The sequence below is a fragment of the Kwoniella newhampshirensis genome, chromosome 12 (genome assembly GCF_039105145.1).
Source record: "Kwoniella newhampshirensis strain CBS 13917 chromosome 12, whole genome shotgun sequence".
NCBI lineage: Eukaryota > Fungi > Basidiomycota > Tremellomycetes > Tremellales > Cryptococcaceae > Kwoniella > Kwoniella newhampshirensis.
The window spans coordinates 310,782-332,017 of NC_089965.1; the positions used below are offsets into that span (position 1 = coordinate 310,782).

Below are 21,236 nucleotides of genomic sequence, written 5' to 3' on the forward strand. Positions count from 1 at the left end.
GTGATGCTTTCAAGGGCCTTAAGAGCCTTCCTGTACGTTTGGTAATTGGACAGAAGGATGAGTGATTTAGAACGCAATGCGTCCAACCCATGTTTCAACGGTGAAAGGAGCTGTACACCAGCCACTAAAAGTAGGTGTCCTGGTGAATGCCTTGGGAGGGTCATAGCATTTGGAGATGGTACCTAGCAGAGTGGGCCTACTCAAGCGGAAAGCCAGACTGTCTCATTCCAAGTCAACACCATGAGACGGTGGCACGCTTCCATAGCTGAGAAGAAAACAAAAGCAGGTATCTTTCGACGAGACGTGGAAGCCAAGCAGGAGTTTACAATCGTGACCTTATTTTCTAAGCAATGCACCGAAATCCTGATGTCTCTCCTTGCGCAGGGTCCAGCCTCGTTATCGGTGCTACAATAGATTGGGCCCTATATAACAAAGTCGGAAGTGTGAAGGGATGAAAAGACCCCTTCAGCATCGATTACAAAATCACACACTGCGCGCCATTAACTGGGATCGCTGATTTCATTCTGCTTCCATGGGATACCCTCACGTTTCAGAGAGACCAAGCGAGATCCTAGTCTCGCCTGTGCGCTGAATCGATTTTAGACTCAATAGTCGGGATGTATTCCAAATCGTCTGTGTCAGCCCCGAAGCTCTTCAGACAGCGTCAGGACTTTACTGACATCAAAAACAGAAAGAAAAGACCTACTTCCTTCCACTCCTGGGCTTTCTTTCCAGATGGAATATTAGTCCTGATGTGAGCGGCCCATTCGCCTGGTGTTCCGTGGCAGTCTGGGTGAGATGCCCAGGTACTGGTCGTACCATACCAACCTCTGTTGCTCTCAGCCGCGTCTCTTGCTTCGACTGAGGGATATTGTCTCAGAGAGCGGGATTCTTCCGGCCAAGCAGGGATACTGTTTTTGCTTGAATGGTTTCGCTGAGCCTCTCATCCGCCGTCAGTGGAGCGAGAGGAACCTTGTGCCCTTCTCAAAGGTGCTGTGCTGCTAGTACTGGGCATCGGAATGATATGTAGGGCTTGACAGTAAGATCAATATAAATCTGAGTGTGGAGGTGAGATATTCTGGTTGCAAGATACCTGACTATAGATAGATAATCCTTGGAATCACCGATGTGTATGGGAGATACTTAGGTACTGGTAAGAGTCCGACAGTGAGAAGTGCGGCGGATCTTGTCATGACGCTGAGGTATATATCGAATCGTAAAGTCACCCTGGACAGGAAGAGGGCGACAGCTCATAGGACTCGAATGACGCGATGAAAGGAACAGTTGAGAAAATGCGTCACAGCCATCCTATCGTATTCGACCCCTGCTTTCATCCATATCAAGCGTGTCTGACAACTGCTCCTCTGAACCCCCTGGATCGACCAAGGAAGCATTTTCTGACGATTGTGACATTCTCAGAGCGACACTGCCCATTCTTGTCCACTTTTGTCAGGTGTCACATTATTGGTCTCCTCCAGCGTGGCAGAATGGCGGAATCCTTCTGAGGGCCTCAGATTCCACTGGTATGACCAGTACTTTTCGGTTCAGTCGTTTTGTGACACGGAAGCAAAGGTCCAGGGGATACACAGACGTCTTCGAGATACCAGGACCGATGTGAGGTACTTGTGAAGCGTCTGCTCAGAAGCTGACTCATTTTAGATCTCAGGAAGTCCATCTGCACCATAAGTAGTTCCTGCGGCGCAGAAGAGGGCTTATGTCCATATCCGGTGCTACTGCATTTTCGCTCTGGACGCGGTTGAAAGGCTGACTCGGACACGACAACACATTGTCAACTTCATACACCACTAGCTACTCCACTCCAAGCATTCCGCGCAGACCCCCCTTCATAACTTCTGTTGCTGGTCGAGTGATCTTGTATGATCCGAAGTCACTTCTCCTGTATTTTCCTTTTTTCTAATTGCCCGGGAACTGGTCAGGAATATATCCTTGGTCCTTCCAAGAATCCTGTCATCTTGCATCAGCGTACTACTTGTAATCAAGGGAAACGTGTACGAAGTCTCGCGTTGACTGCAATCTTCGGGATAGGTCAATACTTACCGCTGTGCCGGGGGTCTTACCCGATGGGCTTTGAGTGGTGGACGGCTGTCCGGAGGCACCACTGCCAGCAGGAGCAATGTTCTTTGGCCTTCCCTGGTGGTCGAATTGGATAGGAGAGCGAAGCACATTGCTTAGATACTGTGATCCAGTCTGACTGCCCGTTGGACCAGCCGTGGACAGCCTCAAAGGAGGGCGAAGAGTGCTGACCCGAGACGTCTGGCCTGGATAGTAAGTAGTGCCATAAGCCTGATAGCCAGGCGGGTATATGGCTTGATAGCCCTCATGGCGGCCAGAGCCACTTGGGTCAGATGCGGAAGGAGCTCCCGTTGAGGTCGGTGCGTAGTAGCCTGGGGCGCCTCGGGAGGGGTAGCCACCGGGGTAGCCTGAAGGGTACTGGCTGGCGGGCTGAACCTGACTGTGGTAGCCGCCTGTGTTACTTCTTGTGGAATTGCCGGGGTTGCTGTTGTAGTAGTAAGAGTTGTTGTTGTTATTGTTGTTGTTGTTGTCGCTCATCTTGATGAGTGCTTGGGTTGAGCGAGCTTGACGATTGTAAGTTAAGCGAGTGGAGGTAGATAAGCTGTTCTGAAAGTGTGAGGTATAGTGAGTTTGGAATGGTGCGGGTCGGGTCGAGTCTGCAAGCACAAGGCTCGACCTTTATACCTGTGGCAGGCTGAGTATGCTCATGATATGGCTGGCCTATGGTCCATGATCATTCCTTTTCAGCGGCACCGGCTCGATGATAAGCGACCATGGCGTGCTGCTGTCGTCATAAAGCATCTCCACTGTTGTACAACCCACCCTTGAGCTCCGCCAGTCCACAAAGGTCAGGAGGACAAGGAGCCCTTGACATCGTGTAATGACGTTAGCGTGTGAAGGCAACCAAGTACAAACAATGGTATATGGACAACGTGTCTCATCCGGTCTGTTCAACAACCCAAACAAAGGTTCTGCAGGGGGAAATGTTGGTGTGAGTGATAATCATGCGGCCTTGTCAAACATGTACCAGCCTGGTGGCACTGACTCGATACCTGGCTGCTATCACAATAAGTCAAGATGATCAAAGGTAGCTCCAGGGATATATGAGCTTGATGATCGGTATGGAGCCCAAGAAAGGGTCTCAGCGTGAAACAATTGGAGTCATCCTTTCTACTGCTTTATCAAAGGGCCCCCAGGTCATTGGGGTACTCGATAAGTTAGGTGTGATCGGGGTCTTTGAGCTTCCGACAGATTAGCAGCAGTGCGTTTCTCTCGCTGAGCTGGCAGTGCGGTGTAAAATATACATGACGTGTTTGTATTGTAGGGTGAGCCCATAAATGTGGCATTGTCATGCTCGTCTCCCGGGGCATAGTACTGTACACCGTTCAGACCTAGTACAGTTCATAGGAGGAAGGAGTCAAGATATCAGAACAGATCGTATGTACTCATGTGTAGTAGCTAGCCCTGTCGTGCTACAGCAGGCAACAGTCCAGATAACGTCATAGCGATCAGTAATCTTCTCTTCCAAGTGAGTGTTTTTGTATGTAACGTCGACACCATTGTATCGCATTGCAACTTGAATCGCAGTTTCATATGTCTGCTATTTACCTCAGAGTTATCGCGCTCCCTCCATATCCCCATCTGTGTGTTGCGGCCGACCTGAGCTCCTCATGACTCACAGGTCGGGGATGAACGCTTTGTCGTCCTCGATCCCGAATCCCTTCACGGAATATCAGATCGTTAGCCTCATACAGAATTACCGGGGAATGTTATCAATTGAAGGGTACAAGGCTTGTCAGAGAAAGACAAGCCACTCACCACTGGGTTCCGGTCCTCCGCATCACTAGGTTGAAAAGTAGCGGCTCGTGCGGACAGCCGTGACGGTTGGGCAGGCGGCCGGGAAGAGGATTGAGTCGAGGAGCGCGCAACGTCTGCGTAAGTCGGGGCCAAACGAGTGGCCGTCGACTGGCCCTGCGAGAGTCAGCGTTGGTGGTTGTATGAGTATACATTCCACGCCAGCGGTGGGGTCTATGAACACCTTTCCGCCTGACTACCTGTTGGTTTCGGTCACTTACCCCTTCTCCTGAGGTAGTTCCAGAGGCGCGATCCCACGCCGCTCTGACCGCAGGGTCATTCCAAGCAGACGTGGTATCAGACCCGGTGTCGGCGGTCGACTGGCTGTTAGCAATCTTCTTAGGCTCGGAATTTGATGTTGCCATTGTAGCTATGATATGAACTAGAACGTGGGAATAGCAATAGTCTATGAAAGCAGGTTTTGTGAGGTGGCAGAAGAATAGACACGGAATTGACGAAAAGGCAGGAATGTATGTTGTGTCGCTCAGATTCACCCATTATATACCACTTTTAGCTGCTGATATAGTCACTGCTTTCCAACTGGCAGAGAAAGGAGACAAAGGGGTTCATACGGTGAGGTGAGATGATGATGGTTTTACGCCATTGGTGACAAAGGTGGGGGGCCTTCTTATCCAGGTGAGCGTATGGACGGCTGACCGTAGATCAAAGATTACCAATCCCCTTCATCGATCTGAAACAGTAAGATACTATCCGGAGAGGAACAACAAATGGATGCAACCATTTTTGTGTGCGCCCGATTTCCATTCGCATGCATACCTAGCCACTATGAGGTACCTTGTACGATAACTTATAGTCAATTCGCTTCCCCGCTTAGCGCCTTCTCAAAGACTTTTTTTGGTCCCCTGACGTCTGACCCCCTCATGAGTTTGACATCCGACTAGAGCTGGCTGATCTACTGTCGTCGAGGGTGCCGTCGGCATGCTCTGCATCTTGTAGGTATCGAGTGGCATTCTGAACAGGATACGACCAATAATTCCCGGACGGCGATCTCATATCATGAGCTGCCACAACTTCCGATTGGAGAACGCGATCGAAAGGCTTTAGTGCACCGTTCTCGGAGTACGTCACCCCCAAACGATTTGTCGGTCCAGCGCCATCGTTGTCCCTCTCTCGAGAACACATATCCGAAGGGAAGTGACTTTGGGTGCCAGCTCCAGCAACATGTTGGCCAGACGACCGGGTACCTGTCCCAGTAGCAGTAGCAGTAGCAGTTGCCGTCGATGGACCAAAGTTGCGCATATAATGCGGAAGTTGAAATCCTTTTGTGCTCTGGGAATCGCCATGAAATATCACTTCACACTCGGGTAGATCTTCAGGGGACACAGCCGCCCCAGTGCGGTCGTCAATATAGACGATTCTCAGACCAACCGAGAGGCGATACCTTGCGGCGGTACATGAGCCAGGTTTGGTGGTCCCAAGTTCGATCTTGGTAAATCGTCCGTTGGAGTTGGGATTCGTTTGCGGCTAGGATTTGAGACGTCAGCATTCCTTCTCCATATGCACTGCGCGGTACCGTACAGTACTGTGTTGTCTTGCTCTTGTACTCACCATCAAGTCCGACGTGGAAGATCTGTCTCGATCATTCATTCGGATGCTGTGATTGGTGTGATCAGATATCAAGCTACAAGTTTCGGTAGGAGCTGCTCGAGGAATTATCAGAATGTGGCTGCGAAAAGTATACGTTGTTACGAGCAAAGTCGAAGAGACTCACTCTCAAATCTGATCAGCCTTATGGCTTGACGCAAACAGCGTCTGGCCTCTTACGCTCACCCAGACAGTACCAACTGATTCAAAGATCGCGTGTCAAAGTTGCATAAATGCTGTCATTACACAAAGGTATGTCAAAAATTGGACTGACCTCATTGCCTCGAGTCTCGATGATGAGGTATGACGGTCCGCCTCTCATAACGAGTCTTTATATCGCCAGAATGCGTGACCTCGTCCGATTCACGGTGTGACTCTTGAAAAGATGAGTCCATTACAGAATCGCACGACGCCATCGTTTCGCATTTCACGTGATACGTCATGAAGCTTCATGGTCATAGAGCTGGGGAGTTCAGCCAATGGCATAAATATGCAGTAGCATTTGACGTCAAACGGGCCAGATATTATAAAAACAGGGGTATTCGGTCGAAGCTGGTATGATATCATTTAGGATTGTATTTCTCGTATTCGTCAAGCATCGTAAAGCACATATAGCCACCTCATTGGTCCCCATCACCCATCTCACAGTCGATGTCCTGGAACGACAGTGAAGATAACGACCAGAATGGCCGTGATCAGAACACAGACCAATTCTATCCATAATGCTCGCAACATCAACAGCTTTCTGACGTACATCTCCTTGATGCGAAGGAGACGGAAAGGGGTAGTTTCGGTTTGCGAGAAGAGGACAAGAAGGGGCGATAAGGAATAGTATGATGCGATAAGCAGATTCGTAGCGAAAATGAAGGGAAGAATGAGCTATTCGGGAGATTGATCTGATCAGCTGCATTCAGGCGCGGTAACCCAAAACTCACCCATAGCCTAGTCAATCTTGGTTTATAGTCCAAGAATATGAGAGAGAAAGCCAAGACGAAACCCCCCCATAGACAAAGCAGACCAGCGATAAGTCGAACAAAGCTTCCGAGAGGAGTAAGGTTACCAAACGCCTTAGCTCGAAGGAATCGGGGGAAAGCGTCTTGCTCCAGAGCCTTGAAGATGTAGACTTTTTGGGCGTGAAAAAGGTCGGGAATCAAGGGGGAGACTTCGTTCCCGTTCGAGATGGGAAAGTTGTCGATTCGGAGAGACGGTCTACGCAGGAGTGGATATGGTTAGCTTGAAAAGGGAATAGTTTCACCGGAGTCTCAACTCACGGAAGGTAGATCTCCCTTTCCGCACCAGGCAGTAAATACCTCAGATAGATTCTTTCTGCACCTTCTGCCAGCGCAGCTTTCTCAATGGCCCTGTCTCTGGCAATGACAGTCGGTGCTTTGCTTTTCCTCTCTGTCCACTTCCCTCGGAGACTCATCCTACCGCTGGGGGTTGCATTAGCCCTTTCGCGAGGCGTCTGACCTTGACTTCCGAATTCCCCACCGGCCAAAGTCGGAGAGAATGTCGGATGAGCACCACCGTGGGATTCTGTGTCGCGTCTTTCGTGAGCGAGAGGTATAGGTGATCGCGCATTTTCCGTTTCGGGAGAGAATGGTCGAGAGTCGATAACCGGAGAGTTGGGCTCGGAAGGGAGAGAGAGAAGTGGAGAGAAGTGGGAGCCGTTGAGTCGGGCATGAGCCGCAAATTCGGGCCAGTCATCTTGGACTGATCGGCCAGAGCGTCGGAGGTCCTACAAAGACAAGAGGATTAGGTCGTTGTCGCACCTATCACTTCGTCGGTGACCGAATATGAAATAGTCGATGGTCGCTGAGCCTCGACTTACCTTGAAGTATGCTTTACACATGTTCTCATGTTGTTGCACATCCAACCAGAAGTCCAGCGCGTCTTCTGATGATTCACGTTGCAAGAAAATCTATATCAGGCGCACGGACCATCGTAAGATTCAAGAGAAAGGGGCCCATATCACACACTATCAGCCAAGCGTCTCTTGATGAGCAATCTTCCAGACGGACGAAGCTCACGTAGAAGCAAAAGAGATCAAGAGGTGGTCTTGTACGTCTATCGAGAACTTCTTGGAGAGTTGGGAGCCGGTTGAGCTTGAGATAACGCGTCGCGGACACACGGCGTTGCTCTTTTGATGTACCGGGTTCTCCAGCGGTCCGCTTTTCGACCATGTTGAATTGCAAGAGAAAGAGATGTTATACGAGGGCCGCGCAGCAAGGTGAATTCGGGTAGGGAGGTACTGCACCGTGTATTGGAGAGAGACGATAGAGACCTGTATGATCGTTGCGTCAAAGTGAGGAGTAGAAATGGATGTATCCAAACACACACATTCAACATCCAACTCATTGTTGTCACTACTCGCGACAGGATCCCTAGCTTGGTTGTTTCAGGTGTAAACAGTGACATGACGTGGCATAATGACCATTCAACCCATATCAGTCCAATCCTAATGGTCTCAAAACACCCAAACTACTCGGTACTTCGCGTGCATTCCTTCATCTCACTTCTCATTTCATCCCTTCTTTCTTCTACTTTCAATTCAACTCACGCAAAGATCAGTCTCGCTCTTCATGCAATAGTCCCCTGTGACTCTTCTCCTCGCCCCTCCTACTGCTCTCATCCCACGATCTTCACTTGAGAAAGAAAGAGCAGGCGGAAGGAGAAGGGTTGGAGTGTGAAGAGGGTCATCCTTCGTCCCCGAATCCATTCACCGTTCTCCCACTTCCATCTTCCAGCGTCTCAGCTATCGACGAGACCGGTCTGGTGCTGGACCTGCGTCATCCCACAGGATGTTCTTCCTGGTTGGTATCATCACCTCACCACCCATAGTTGCGCGAGTCATCGCGCTGACACCAATTGGATGGGGATGATTTTTCACTAGAGAGAACTCACACATACAATCTTACTCCATCCATCTTATTTCGGTGCACAACTCGAAGACTATCTGAAACAAAAGCTGTACGAGGATGTGGAGGGCACCTGTAGTGGAAAGCATGGGTGAGTGGGGTGCAGTGGATCGATTCGCCGATGACAGACATGCTGATGAACTTATTTTCACCTCTACAGATACATCATCTCCGTGATTACCATCTCCGATATCGGAGAGGGAAAGATCATTCCATCTACAGGTCAAGCACGGTTCAAGACCACATATACAGCTATCGTGATGAAACCTTTCAAAGGCGAAGTCGTCGATGGTCGGGTCGTTAACGTTAACAAGGTCCGTCTCTCGCGCCGTATCCGCTCCATTCTATGCTGACTGTTTGCTTTAGATGGGCTTCTTTGCGATGGTTGGACCATTACAAGTCTTCGTCTCATGTCATGTGAGTGTCTCTCCAATCCTTCAACCAGTAACTCCCCACTCTTCCTCGTCATGATGAATTTTAGCATAGGGACAACAGACCTCTTATGAGGAATGTTGATTTATGCGGGTGATCTTGTAGTAATTGATCGATTATCACTGAACTTCCTCCCCTTCTCTCTCGTCACCTTTTCTGCTTGGCTCAGTGAATTAGAGATTGCTGACTTGCTATGATGGGCGACCTTCAGCTTACACATTCGGACATGAAATTCGATCCGAACGCCTCTCCCCAATGTTATCGATCAAATGACGAGATCATTCAGAAGGACACGAAAGTCAGGATGCAGATAGTTGGCTGCAGAGTTGAGGCGAATGACATAGTGAGTCTAGACACTTATTCGCGGCAAGAAGAGGAATATCCTAACTGACGTCGTATCATCAGTTTGCCATAGGAACGATCAAGAAAGACTTCCTTGGTCAAATACGAGAAGACTAAATTATAGAATGCTAAGTTGAGAAGGCGCAAAAGGTCAGAAGAAAAAGCAAAATTGTACCGCATTATCAGTAATTTACCTATCTACCTACTCTTGTCAAAACAATTGAAACGAAGAACGAACAACATGCATTGCAACTACAACGTGTACCTAGCATCGTCTACGAAGCATAGCGGGAATCGAAAGAAGTTGTGAGACGGTGACTGGGTGATCTTGTGGGAAAAGCGCCTGCTTCTTTTGGACCCTCGGGTGTCGGTTCGTAGATGTATGTCATTGCCATTCCGGGACCCTGCGAATGATCGAGGACCAATGGTTAGCTGCGAAGGACATAGTGCCCACGAATAAGAAGGATGTTGGTGAGGAGACTCACGGCAGGAATCTTCTTTTTCTTCTTTGCAGGTCCTTCTTCCTCCTTTTTCTCAACCTTCAGCATTTCCGCAAGGTGCATCGCGAACGTATAGTAGATGTACCCAGCAAGACAGACCACTGCGATCTTTCTGTTTACTGCATGTTTCGAGATCCGTCAAAACGTCTGCTGAACGAGTTGCTATTCAAGAAGGAAGCCGTGCGGCGGGAAGGCTGCAGGCGGAAGATGGATAACAATGAGAAGAAGGTAGATGATGTGATGATGATGCGATCGAACCAGTCATTCGCTTACCTAGACCAACGACCACGATCCCACTTATGATCTTGAGATGAGTAAGCCTCTTTGTCCATCTGTCCAGATAAATCGAGCAGAACGCTCCCTCGTATCAGTGAAACAGGCTCTTAGATATGAGGGCACGATCGCTCACTTGGCCCGCCTTGCTTCGAATTTTTTCAAAGCTTTCTTGGCTTTCGCCTGTCTAGCTTTTTCTTTGCCCTCCGTCTCCAACCTCAATTGTTCTAACATCTCGGGCGTTTCACGCTGGTTGAAATGGCCACTGATTCGGTGTCGGCGTGGAAGAGGGCAGACTATGTGAGCGTTCGAGCATGGCTACAATTCGCCGAGGGACCTCGGACACCGAAGTGCGACGCAGTCACATTTCCTGGCCTGGGCAAACTCACACATGCGCGCTGTTTCCAGCCTCCCACCACAGTTCTTTGTTGCCCATGCCTCCTGCTTTGCCAAGTGGGAAAGGGAAGAGACGAGGTTTCCCATCGCGCGTCGTCAGGAAATGCGATGGATGAGCTGAAGCGTTCTCCTGAAGCGTGTTTGAACTCATTGGTCAGCGAAAGATCCAAATCCTCCGGGGTACTGGCCAGTCCGACATGACACTCTGGCTCCGGCCCGTGATCTACACCCACTCACCCAATCATCCGGCTTCTTCTTCAGCTCTGCCTTGACCTGCAACGATTCCAACTCTCTGTTCTCCTTTTCCCTCGCAATCTCCCATCGTTTCTGCACCCTATCCATCTGGGAGACAACCACATGATGCCCGATCATAATCATCACCAGGATGACCATGATCCGTTTGAGCATCCCAATGTACAGGGAGAAGGGGGAAGGGAGGGTCGTGCTGGACAGGAAGAGGACGAGGGAGGATAAAAGGAGGGTGGTGATGTGGAATGGGGTCAGCGTTCTGTGCGAGTGTGTTCGTGAGTGAGCGATAGCGTGATCCGAGTCATGTCAGTCCGTATTGAAGAAAGGTCAGTCAAAGTACGGTCAGTATGAGCGGGCTTCCGGTATGCTCTTGACACCACGTACAGGCCATTCTTCGGTGTTAGTGGGTCCTCGAAAAGTTCTGACATTGTTGTGTATGGGACGATCGGATCGATTGCGCCTGTCCTGATCTCTCTGATACAAGCATGTCTCCGAGCCCCTGGTGGATCAACCAGTCTTCGTGCTAAGATATGTGGGAGTATGGACAGCATGCCCCAGATCGGATACAGATATCAAAGGTAGGTTCGTTAGTTGTAAGGAGCCGTTCGACTGAAAGGAGTGTATCCCGTCACAACATTTTCACCCTTGTCAGATCTCTTTCTTACTTTATCTCTGATTCCGCGTCCGAAAGATGGACTGTACCCGACCACCCGAAGCTGTGCGAGTCCCCGTTTCCCGGATGTTTCAGCAAACAGACAAACATGGTGCACGCGAGCGGAGTCTATACCTGTCGTATTTTGTCACCGTCCATATCTAACGTCAACGTCAACGTCAACGTCAACGTCACGATGTCGAAGGTGACATCCCATCCCGATCTACGCCACCTTTCTTTCTAGCGTATGACCGTGGCCTTAAATTCATGGGTGTGGGTGGGTGTGTGGCTGCAATCATCGAGCCTTTTACGCTTTTACGTAAATGCTGATGAGGTGGGGGTGGATCCCAACGCAAAGGACGCGGTCTGGAACATGGGATGGCAGTGCATGCTATGAAAGGATCCAGGCACCAAATCATTTTTCAAGGGTGTAATAAAAAAAAGGTGAAGCATCAGTTCCCGCTCGGTTCATGCGCGTCCGAGCATTTCTACTCTTCAGTAGTAACTTGGTTACTAGTGTGATCGAGGAGGGATCACATTCCACACTCCACTCTACAATAATAGATATACATAGAACAAGAGCAACACACACATACACAGACAAACAGCAAGTGTCCGCTGCTCACTGCTCGTGGTCCTCCTTTGCTCTCGTCGCTGTCCTTCCATCGTCCGTGAACAGATCCTGCCAAAAGTCATTCACACTCAACCCAAACGCGGCTTGTGCCATATCTCCACACCCTTGACTTCCCTGAAAACCAAAAAGCAAGGCGGTCCATACGTTTCACCATTGTTTGAAGCTTGTGACAAGACCAAACGCCAGAGTAGTACAACATACCGCCCGCGCCGCGCACATCATCCACGCCCACAAACATACACTGCGTCACCGCATCATCCCTCGGGCGGCGTGAAGTCAGCGAGAGAGGAAAGAAGAAGAAGAAGAAGAAGAAGAAGAAGAAGATAGTGTAGGTCCAAAGACTCAAACCGACATCGGTACAAAACGCGAAGAATACGGAGGGCAAATTGGCACCCTTGTGATCGTATTATTGTCGCAGGCCCCTTTGGCGCTTTGTTCACCTCTCCGGATCAGGCCACCACCACCACCACCACCACCACCATCACCATCACCGCCATCACCATCACTGTCATTGACCTCGTTCTTGGTCTGGCGCCCCTCTCCTTTGGACTATTTAGTAGTCAGCACATGAAAGGATGGTAGTCGTCGTCATGGTCGTAATGGTGAGTCCTATTTTTTCATCCAGGTACCATATGACCTCTCAAGGTGCCGAAATCTCCCACTTGCCGTTTCATCGCCTTGTTTTTCGGTTCTCTTGTTGTCATCATCCCCACCCATCTCTTCTCAGGTGAATGTGATAGTTTCATTCATCACAGAATCACACATCATTGGGGCTAGCGCGTCGCCTCCCTGAGGCTTCTTTCTGTGCGCTACCATCATTCTATTATGATTGATCCACGACAACAATAACGAGATGTCGAGCCATCCTCAAACTACTGCCCCTTGCCATTATTGCTCATTCTCTTCTTTGTCGGAACAAACAACCGTTTCATCCGAAACGAGACGAGACGAAACGTTTTCTTTCCCTCATTGTCTTGCGACCTCTCAATCTTGTTGGTCCGCTTTGTTTGCGAAACCCCAAAACCGAAACCTTGGTTGCTGTACAGCACACCGTCAGGTCACCGCCTCATCTTGGCGATTGTATATAAAACCGTGGTCAGAAAGCTAATTACATCGCCTCTCTTTCTCCTTCCCGCTTGCCACTTCAACTCTCCCATACATACTATACCCTACGCCGCATACAACGACTTACGAACCTTACGATCTCCATAACGATCCGCACGTCAAATCCCCTTCTGCCAACGCATTTCACTTTGTTGTTTCCGTATCTGTCGCCGGTCGACTCCCCAATAGATCTAATGCTTCGATCACCTATCCCCTTTGATCTGCAGCTCAACGCAACCAATCATCTCATTTTGCATTGTTCATCTCCCCTCCATACACCACCCCACGACCGAAGCGGACCACCTACTCGAATCTTGCCTCAACTTGCCACTGTGTACAGAAACGACGATAGTTTCAAACAACCCTTCATTCCGAATCCATTCTCTTCATTTCCCCCCGTCGCCGCGTCGTCTTTTGCGTCAAAAAGGCCTTTGAAACGTGTTCGTGTCGTTGACGACAGCGAGAACAACGGAGAAGGCTCTGACAACTCAGGAGTAGCTCCTTTGGGATCAGACTTATCCACATCCAAACATCGACCGTATAAAAAGAGAATGGAAATCGATATGACAATGGGAATGGGCGTGGAAGATATAGACCACGGAAGTCAATTGCAGGGAAAGACTTACAACGTGATGGGAACAGAAAACCTCGACGCCGTTTTCGACCTCAACACCAGACCTACAATGTTGTCTTCTTCCCCTCAATCCCGCGCAGGTAACCCCTCACCTCCCAATCTGCCCGCTAGCTTGCAGATGAAACGTCCGAATCTCAAGAAATTATCCCTCTCACTTCCGCCATCGCACTCGCTCCCTTCGTCAAGCATCAACACCCCTTCTACTGTCTGTCCGACGCCCACATTCTCCACCCACACCGAATCCGACTCCCGCTTCAGCACTCCTTACACTCCTGGTCCACCGAAGACACCAGCCCTTGCCATGTCAGCGGGTCGCTCAGCCACACAAGGTTTACGTCGACCGAGTCTGCTAAGCCTTATCACTCAACCCCCCGTTGGTGATGACGATGTCCCTCCTACTCCCAGCGCCAGCGGCCACCCATACGCAACGATGCGGTACGTCCGAGGCAGAATACGCGAGCGAAGTCAGACCGCCGCGGGGGATTTCAGCAGAGCCGAACCAGAAAAAGTGGATGCCAAATCAGTCTTGCCTGTGAGTCTCAATTGCCCCGCTATCGACGAAGTCGACTTCAATCCTACGTCCGACTCCTCGAGTGGACTGCTTGGGGTCTTCGGGGACGCACTACCCTCCACTTCTCCAATATCGCGTTCGACAGCATCCCCAACCACCTCGTTATCTGCTTCAACCTCTGCTAGTGGATCGACATCCACCACTCCCTCAACCTCTCCGCCACTACCTGCTTCCTTCACATTTTCCTTGCCTATGGCCTTCCCCGCGCGGCCCGTCGAACCGTATGAGGAGGGCCCAATCGAGTTTCTTCCCGGTATCTACATCGGGGCAGAGGAGTCTGTCCACCAATACGACAGTTGGGCGAAGGGGGAAAGAAGAGTTCGCATTGTCAATGTTGCACAAGAGATAGACGACCCATTTGAACAAACAAAATTGTGTAGGACATCAGGCTGGGCAAGCGCAGGGGGAGACGGGAAGGGTAAAGAGAAGATGAAACTGGTTTCTTATCCCGGAGAACAGGACGGCTGCCCAGACGTGGAGTACTGCCATGCAAGATGGTCGCATGGCGAGCTAGGTCTGGCCGACTTACCCGATCATGCAAGGCTCGAGGATGTTTGGGAGGCGAAAGCACCGGAACAATCAGATACGTGGAAGTTCTGGGATGTCATTCGATGGATGGAGGAAGGTCGTAGAGCGAGTATGCCAGTGTTGATACAGTGAGTTGGCGAGGACGTGTACTCTTGCGGTGAGGATCGTCCTGATGTGATGCTCGCGTCTGTAGTTGTCAATGTGGTGTGTCTCGTTCGGCAACCCTGGCAATTGCATACACAATGGCTCTTGCCGCAAGCGGAGCTATGCCGGACCTCCTTGGACACATGCGGACGATGCAAGACGCTTATGACTTTGTCAAGTCAAAATCGTCCTGGATCGGGCCAAACCATTCGTGAGTTGTCGTTGATCCAACCAACCTCCCACATAAGTGTACTGACGAATGTCCGTAGACTTGTATTCCAACTGGTTGACTTTGCTCGCAATCTTACCACGCTTTTGCAAACATACCACTCGTCACCGAACAGCCAACAGATTCAGACATCTTTTCCAATCAGCCTCGATGCGAAGTTGAGTGAAGCGGAGTGGGCCAGACGGCGAAGAGAATTCGAGGAGAGCGAAGATGGGACTGTCAGTGATTCCGCTGACAGTGAAAGCGGGAGCGATGCCGAATGTATGAGTCCCGAGGAAGCTGACGACGAAGCGAGAAAACTGGATGAGGCGATGGTGATGAGGAGAGCAATGAAGTGAGCCTGGAAAGGGGGTGGCGTAGAGGATGACGTGTACGATACCGAAGGGGAGAACGCTGGTTCAATTTTCCTGTGTGCTTTGTAAATCGTCTCCTGTAGATGTCTAGGACTTGCCGCCAATCCGTACTGTACACCTTGTCATGAATATGTGTAACTCTCATTCCCCTCCTGTTGGGTGAACTGGGTCAATCTGAGTTGTGTGAGCGTTCGATTGTGGCGGTGAAGGTGAAAGTGGCAAAACAGGTGCGTCACCGTGTTGTTTGTCAAGTTGAAGGATGTTCTACGTTGAATGACCTTGCCCGTTTGTTGTGTCAAGTTGGTTCATCTGGACAACAGACGTGTTCAAGACACAAACAACTCAACTCGAACAGCGATAAACAAGTTTCGTTCTTCTTCTTCTTCACAAACTTCGACAATTTGACGATTCTTCACGATTTCACGTTTACTCTACGATTTCCGCTCACATAGCGACAAGCCCTTTTCTCTGGTACATCTCTACAGCAGCCTCACCTTTCGATAACCATCAGAAAGATAGTCTTGAGAAGTCTGTTCTCATCCTTATTCCTTAGGAGAAGTACCATCGGACATTTTCCTCATTTTTCTCACGCTAGTCTACCCCACCTCGCCTTACCTTGCCATGCTCTCTCCTATTCTCACCTACACCCTCCCTGTCCCCTTCATCCTTATCCTCCTCACTCTCACCTTATACCATTTCACTCCCCTCCTCTCCCTCTTCTCTAATCTGACACCGGCCCTTCAAAAGATATCCACCATCATCCCCCATCCCCGTCGAGCACGAAATTTGCCTCGAGAATTCTTCAATCTGCCCCCGAGACCCGGCTCGCCAACTTCGACGTCTCTCCGTTCTCTGGCGAGCCGGATCGGAGATAGGTTGGGAGTGAGAGGAAAGTTGATGCTGATCTTCCTCGTGGAGGGGATCATCAGCTTAATTATGGGTTGGATCGCTTTGGCGAAGAGAGTTCCGGCCAGAGATAGAGATGGAGATGGTTGGGCATTGGTAGGAAGTAGTATCGCAATCATACCAGGGACGATCGTTTGGTCAGCCCTCTTCGCCTCAATCACGGTTCCCCAACCGGCACCTCGACAACGACACGACAACACTTCGGTCCCTTGGGCTCGATGGAAGAGGATCGTATTCAAATCAGGTGGTATAAATCACTCGACCTTGGCCTCTAGGGTACTCCCCTTGTCTACTATGACGACAGTCCTATCAATCATTATCATTGCAGCTGTGGGCGACTATGGTAGATGGGTGATTCTGGCGTATACGACATTGTGTGCCGCAGTCGTGGGTGGTTGTGCTGGTATGGGACTGTGGAGGATCGTCTTCGGTCGAGGAGAAGGGATGATCAAGCTCAGGGAGGACAAGAGGAGGGGTGTGTATGAGAAGTATGGTGAGGGGTCCGAGTCCCCTCGCAGGGCTGAAGTCGATCAGGTCGACGAGGACGAGGAGGTCTTGAGGAGAATCAAGAGTGGCAGCAGTTGGGTGTCATCACCATGTGAGTGTTATCTTGTCGATCAATCTACACCGATAACCTCTCCTTCTGCCAGACCTTGATCTCGGGTTATATGCAGTCGGAATAAGGCCGGCCCAATGTCCTGGCCCGTTGCTGACGTTTCTTGAGCACCTTACAGCGAGCCGCGATCGACCTACCCCCGTCTCATCGTTCAACTACACACCCGCCACGAACGAGTCAGTCACCGACACTTCGGCCTCTTTCAGAACACCCAAATCTAAACCATCGCCTTCTTCCTCCCCTACCAGCTCCACGACACCCAACCCAACTACCCCGTCAGGGCCCGACGACCTCAACAACGATCAGTCCTGGTTGAGCGAGCCCACGGACACTCCTTCGACTATCTCCGCCTGGTCATTTCCATCCACTCCCGAGCCGGCTATCACTCGCGATCGATCCCGATCTCCATCACCCCGCTCATCGCCCGTGGCAGAAAGACATCCAGACCTGCCCCAGCCTGGTCAGACCTGGGTGCAACCGCTAAAGTCCTCTGATACGACCATCTACACCCAGACCCTGACGTCGACCCCAGGATCAGCCATCCGTTCCCCTGGAGGATCGATCATTGCTGGGTATTCACCTGATCCCTCTTATCCCCTCCCAAGGAGATTCGAATCCCTTACAAGCTATCCTATCTCACCTTCTCAATTTGCAGAGAGCAGGACCAGTCTTGCCGCTCGAACCTTGCAGTCTGTTGACGAGATCGTTTTCGCTCCAGTCGAACGATTTTCAGAAAAAGGTTCATCCACATGGACCTTCCACTCTGCTCCTGCTCCTGCTCCTGCTCCTGCTCCTGCTCCTGCTTCTGCTTCTGCTTCTGCTTCTGCTTCTGCTTCGAATTCAACATCCGCATCGGCGTCCACAGGAACTGATGCTTATTCTTACAAGACACCCGAAGCCAAGTCTTCGAGAACCTGTTCAAATCTCACTCTTGCCGTAGAAGAAGGCGAGAGGAGACCTCCGCCACCGCCGCCAATGCCCATCGCCATGCCGCTCCCTCCCACGCCGACTTATGCCCGAAGTAGTACTCTATGGGAATGCTCTTCGAGCAGTCGCGGCGAAATGAAAGATAGTATGGAGATGTTGATGGCGGAGCGAGATTGGGTCGAAGTTGGTCTAGAGGATGGCCAAGAAGGGCTGGATGGCTGGGGCAGGGATGGTAAAGGAGTCGGCGTTGTGGCAGTTCTGATCACTGTGATCTGTTATGTGAGTATCATTCGTGCGGGTGCCATTCGTAAGGTTTAACTGCTGATACAGTTCGGCATCTGCATAGGGCCTGTGCTTGCCACTACTCCTCGATGGTCCGACTGACACCGCCATAGCCCTGTATCTCGTCTCCTTGCTCGTTCCCTCTCCCGTGCTCGTCCTTGTCTCATATCTTCTTCACTACCGTCTCCCTCGATCCAGCATCTCGACGATCCGATCCAAGAAAGGTTCCACCACCTCAAATCATCGATCCCTCGCTCTGCGCTCGGAATCACAACTTTCACTTCCAATTTCCATCTCACCGAAACTCACACCTCCGGCTCCTCAACGATCGTCGACTATGAATCTCGCTTCACCCACCACTCGAATCTCCAGACTCCTCAAACCGAAGCCGTCCTTGACCACTATCCAAGGTACCTCACCAGTGTTCACTGCTTGCAGTCCCGAACGAAGACATACTGTCTATGGCGATGGACTCGATTTCAAAGATATCGAAGCGGAAGAGCGAATGAGGAGGACTATGGCCAGACGAAGCGGAGATGTTTGGATCGAGAGTGGTCATGCGATTGAAGGTGGCGGGATCCTCTCCAGAGTGGGGGAGATGATCAAACCTGTTCCGGCGATGAGAGTCCTCCAGTCTTCCCGACCATTCTCACCTAACAGCGATCCTGACAGAGGGGAGGGACAATCTCGTGAACTGGTAGTCATGAGAAGATTTAGAGGAGGTGTGGTCTCGATGTTATCGAAGAGAACAAGCGGACTCTTCGAATTTGATCTGGTCTTACCAGAACAGGCTGCAGACGCTCGAGCAGTGGGTCAGGCTTCGGAATGTTACGATCAAGGGCAATTCGACGATGCCGAAGCTGAAGGTGGATCGCCTGCCAAGAGCACCATCGCGATCTCCGTCATCGCTCCTTCACCTGAGAAGAGAAGAGTATCCAAGATCAGCTCCACTACTGAAGGAGGAGAGATGGAGATGGACAATAGCCTGCCGACCGCCCAGATATACGAAGCGAAGAGGGGTAGGATGTCTTCTGGACCTACTTTGATATTCGGGAGAACTGCGGCTGATAAGAGGGAGAAGGTGGAAGAAGGGTATGAGCTGGATTGGCTCACTGCTGGGGTTCTACCGAAGTGAGTATCGGTGAATATGCTTTTGCTTATCGTTATACCTTGCTGATGTCGACCTCTGTCATGACAGCCTTGTCCCGTCGATCAAAATTGGTAAAGACGTACGAGTCGAACCTCTGCCTCGTTCGGCATCCGCCTCCGGTTGGGAGGATGATGACAACGAACGAAGGACAAATGGCTCAACACGCGCGTTGTCGACAATTCCTTCGTCTCGCGAGGATGATCCAGACGAGCCTGGTCTTGACGCCAATTCGAGCAGTTCCAGCGCGCCCTGCTTCGATGCCGGAGGTCTTCATCACTCGACACCTCATAACGGCACCCACCACACAGGAATCAAGCATACTCATACTCGGACTTATTCGTCTTCCATCGACTTCTCCCGATCACCCGAATTCTACACTGCTGAATCCACGCACAGTGAGCTGCGGCGACGAGGCACTGCCACCACGAACAGCACAGCGGATGGAGACGATGAGAGAAAGATCATTAAGCCCAAGAAGTCTTTTGGCTTGCCGAAAGCGTCCGTGGAAGACTTTGAGGAAGATGTTAGGCGATCCTTTGACGACATATCTCGGCAGGACATCATCGACGATTCGAATGCCGAATTGCAAAACCCACCAGTCATCGAGACGGAGATGGGTGTCGACCTTCCCCCGATTCCTATGCGTCTCGCTCATAAGCCTTCCCTCTCGCGAGTCTCCGAAGCGACCGAGGAGGGCAACACGACGACGCAGATGTCCAATTCGGTACTGAAGGATCTGAAACTGGCTTTGACACTTGTTCAGTCCCCTGCTCACAGCGCGGAATCAACCCCTGTCAGTGTCAGAGAAGATCAAATCCGGCCTCCGACGGAAAGAAGTGAGAATGAAGCTTCTGGGGACGTATCTGTAGTGGGTGGGAACAGTATCAATACCGAAGGAGAAGAATTGGTTGAAGAAATGGAAAGGATGATGGCTATGGATACGCCGACTCGAGCAGAATTCGTTATTTCCCCTCCACCATCTTCGTACGACACCGAAAGTCTCAGTGGGCGCACGAGTCGAGCCGCAAGCGAGAGGGTTGCCACCACTCCCACCACTGTCTCAATCTCTGGAGCAGGATCGAAGTGGACCACAACTTCTTCCTCTGAACACGAACCAACACCTCCTGTTCCTGAACTTCCATCAAGCTATCGACCTGCGACAACCACTATCATGTCCCATCCCCATCCTCCTCCTTTGGTCTCCTCGGGGAATATGGCAGACACCAGAACAATCGATCCTTCTACTTTGCCCATATACTTTCCTCATCCACCTCTTCAGAACTTACTTCCAAAGAGATCTACCGAGACCATCGCGTCTTCCACCGCCACCACCATCACCATCACTAGTACGAATGCCTATTCCGAGCCGATTTCCCCCGAGATCAGACCGGAGACCGAAGAGCCGCAACTCACGGCTCGTCCGTCCAAAGTCCAATTGAAGCAAGAACGTCAATTGGTCGAGCGGAATGGCGATCGGGTGAATAGACCGAGATCAAAACCGAAGTCTACCACAGGACGAGGGAAAGATGAATCGACTTCGACTGCGAGTGGAATAGCTAAGAAACGAGGAAAAGGTATGAAACCACTACAACTGGTGCAAGTCGACCATAATGGAAGTGATGGGAATCTGCCATTCTCGTCATCTGTGACCGAAGCACCGGCTGATGGAAATAACAAGTTCCCGATGTTACAAGGAGGGGACGGGTATGATGTGAAGCCTGAGAGAGGGAATAAGACCAAGAGCAATGGTAAGCTGTCTACGGGGAGTGGGAAGGAGAATGAGAGGGGACAAGGGGGCAAACCGTCCACTGGGTCGGGTGTGGCGATTGCGGGTATGAGAGGTTTGAGGGCGTAGAACCTCTAGGTGCAGACCGATGAGGGCATTGATCAAGATCGGACGAGT

At 50.8% G+C, this 21,236-nt stretch overlaps 8 protein-coding genes across 8 annotated transcripts; 3 read left to right on the forward strand and 5 right to left on the reverse strand.

The window, feature by feature from the left end:
* Positions 1-1,986: 1,986 nt before the first annotated feature.
* On the reverse strand, positions 1,987-2,571 carry IAR55_005695 (uncharacterized protein; the record flags this gene model as incomplete). Its single annotated transcript, XM_066948786.1, has 1 exon — positions 1,987-2,571. The coding sequence occupies one exon, from the start codon at positions 2,569-2,571 to the stop codon at positions 1,987-1,989; it is 585 nt and encodes a 194-aa protein (XP_066800559.1).
* Positions 2,572-3,709: 1,138 nt separating this feature from the next.
* On the reverse strand, positions 3,710-4,253 carry IAR55_005696 (uncharacterized protein; the record flags this gene model as incomplete). The annotated part of the gene is made up of 3 exons (XM_066948787.1): positions 3,710-3,754; positions 3,853-4,005; positions 4,110-4,253. The coding sequence occupies 3 exons, from the start codon at positions 4,251-4,253 to the stop codon at positions 3,710-3,712; spliced, it is 342 nt and encodes a 113-aa protein (XP_066800560.1).
* A 514-nt stretch (positions 4,254-4,767) lies between these two features.
* On the reverse strand, positions 4,768-5,496 carry IAR55_005697 (uncharacterized protein; the record flags this gene model as incomplete). The annotated part of the gene is made up of 2 exons (XM_066948788.1): positions 4,768-5,373; positions 5,458-5,496. The coding sequence occupies 2 exons, from the start codon at positions 5,494-5,496 to the stop codon at positions 4,768-4,770; spliced, it is 645 nt and encodes a 214-aa protein (XP_066800561.1).
* Positions 5,497-6,135: 639 nt separating this feature from the next.
* IAR55_005698 (uncharacterized protein) lies at positions 6,136-7,676 on the reverse strand (the record flags this gene model as incomplete). Its single annotated transcript, XM_066948789.1, has 5 exons — positions 6,136-6,372; positions 6,429-6,702; positions 6,765-7,231; positions 7,325-7,414; positions 7,524-7,676. 5 exons carry the CDS (start codon positions 7,674-7,676, stop codon positions 6,136-6,138), a joined length of 1,221 nt encoding a protein of 406 aa, XP_066800562.1.
* Positions 7,677-8,294: 618 nt separating this feature from the next.
* Positions 8,295-9,302, forward strand: IAR55_005699 (uncharacterized protein; the record flags this gene model as incomplete). The annotated part of the gene is made up of 6 exons (XM_066948790.1): positions 8,295-8,306; positions 8,387-8,502; positions 8,572-8,725; positions 8,778-8,828; positions 9,055-9,186; positions 9,249-9,302. 6 exons carry the CDS (start codon positions 8,295-8,297, stop codon positions 9,300-9,302), a joined length of 519 nt encoding a protein of 172 aa, XP_066800563.1.
* A 158-nt stretch (positions 9,303-9,460) lies between these two features.
* On the reverse strand, positions 9,461-11,031 carry IAR55_005700 (uncharacterized protein; the record flags this gene model as incomplete). Its single annotated transcript, XM_066948791.1, has 7 exons — positions 9,461-9,589; positions 9,671-9,804; positions 9,959-10,017; positions 10,095-10,223; positions 10,348-10,484; positions 10,592-10,862; positions 10,988-11,031. 7 exons carry the CDS (start codon positions 11,029-11,031, stop codon positions 9,461-9,463), a joined length of 903 nt encoding a protein of 300 aa, XP_066800564.1.
* A 2,156-nt stretch (positions 11,032-13,187) lies between these two features.
* On the forward strand, positions 13,188-15,437 carry IAR55_005701 (uncharacterized protein; the record flags this gene model as incomplete). The annotated part of the gene is made up of 3 exons (XM_066948792.1): positions 13,188-14,854; positions 14,920-15,081; positions 15,140-15,437. 3 exons carry the CDS (start codon positions 13,188-13,190, stop codon positions 15,435-15,437), a joined length of 2,127 nt encoding a protein of 708 aa, XP_066800565.1.
* A 636-nt stretch (positions 15,438-16,073) lies between these two features.
* IAR55_005702 (uncharacterized protein) lies at positions 16,074-21,188 on the forward strand (the record flags this gene model as incomplete). The annotated part of the gene is made up of 4 exons (XM_066948793.1): positions 16,074-16,956; positions 17,093-18,180; positions 18,248-19,314; positions 19,382-21,188. 4 exons carry the CDS (start codon positions 16,074-16,076, stop codon positions 21,186-21,188), a joined length of 4,845 nt encoding a protein of 1,614 aa, XP_066800566.1.
* Positions 21,189-21,236: the final 48 nt, after the last annotated feature.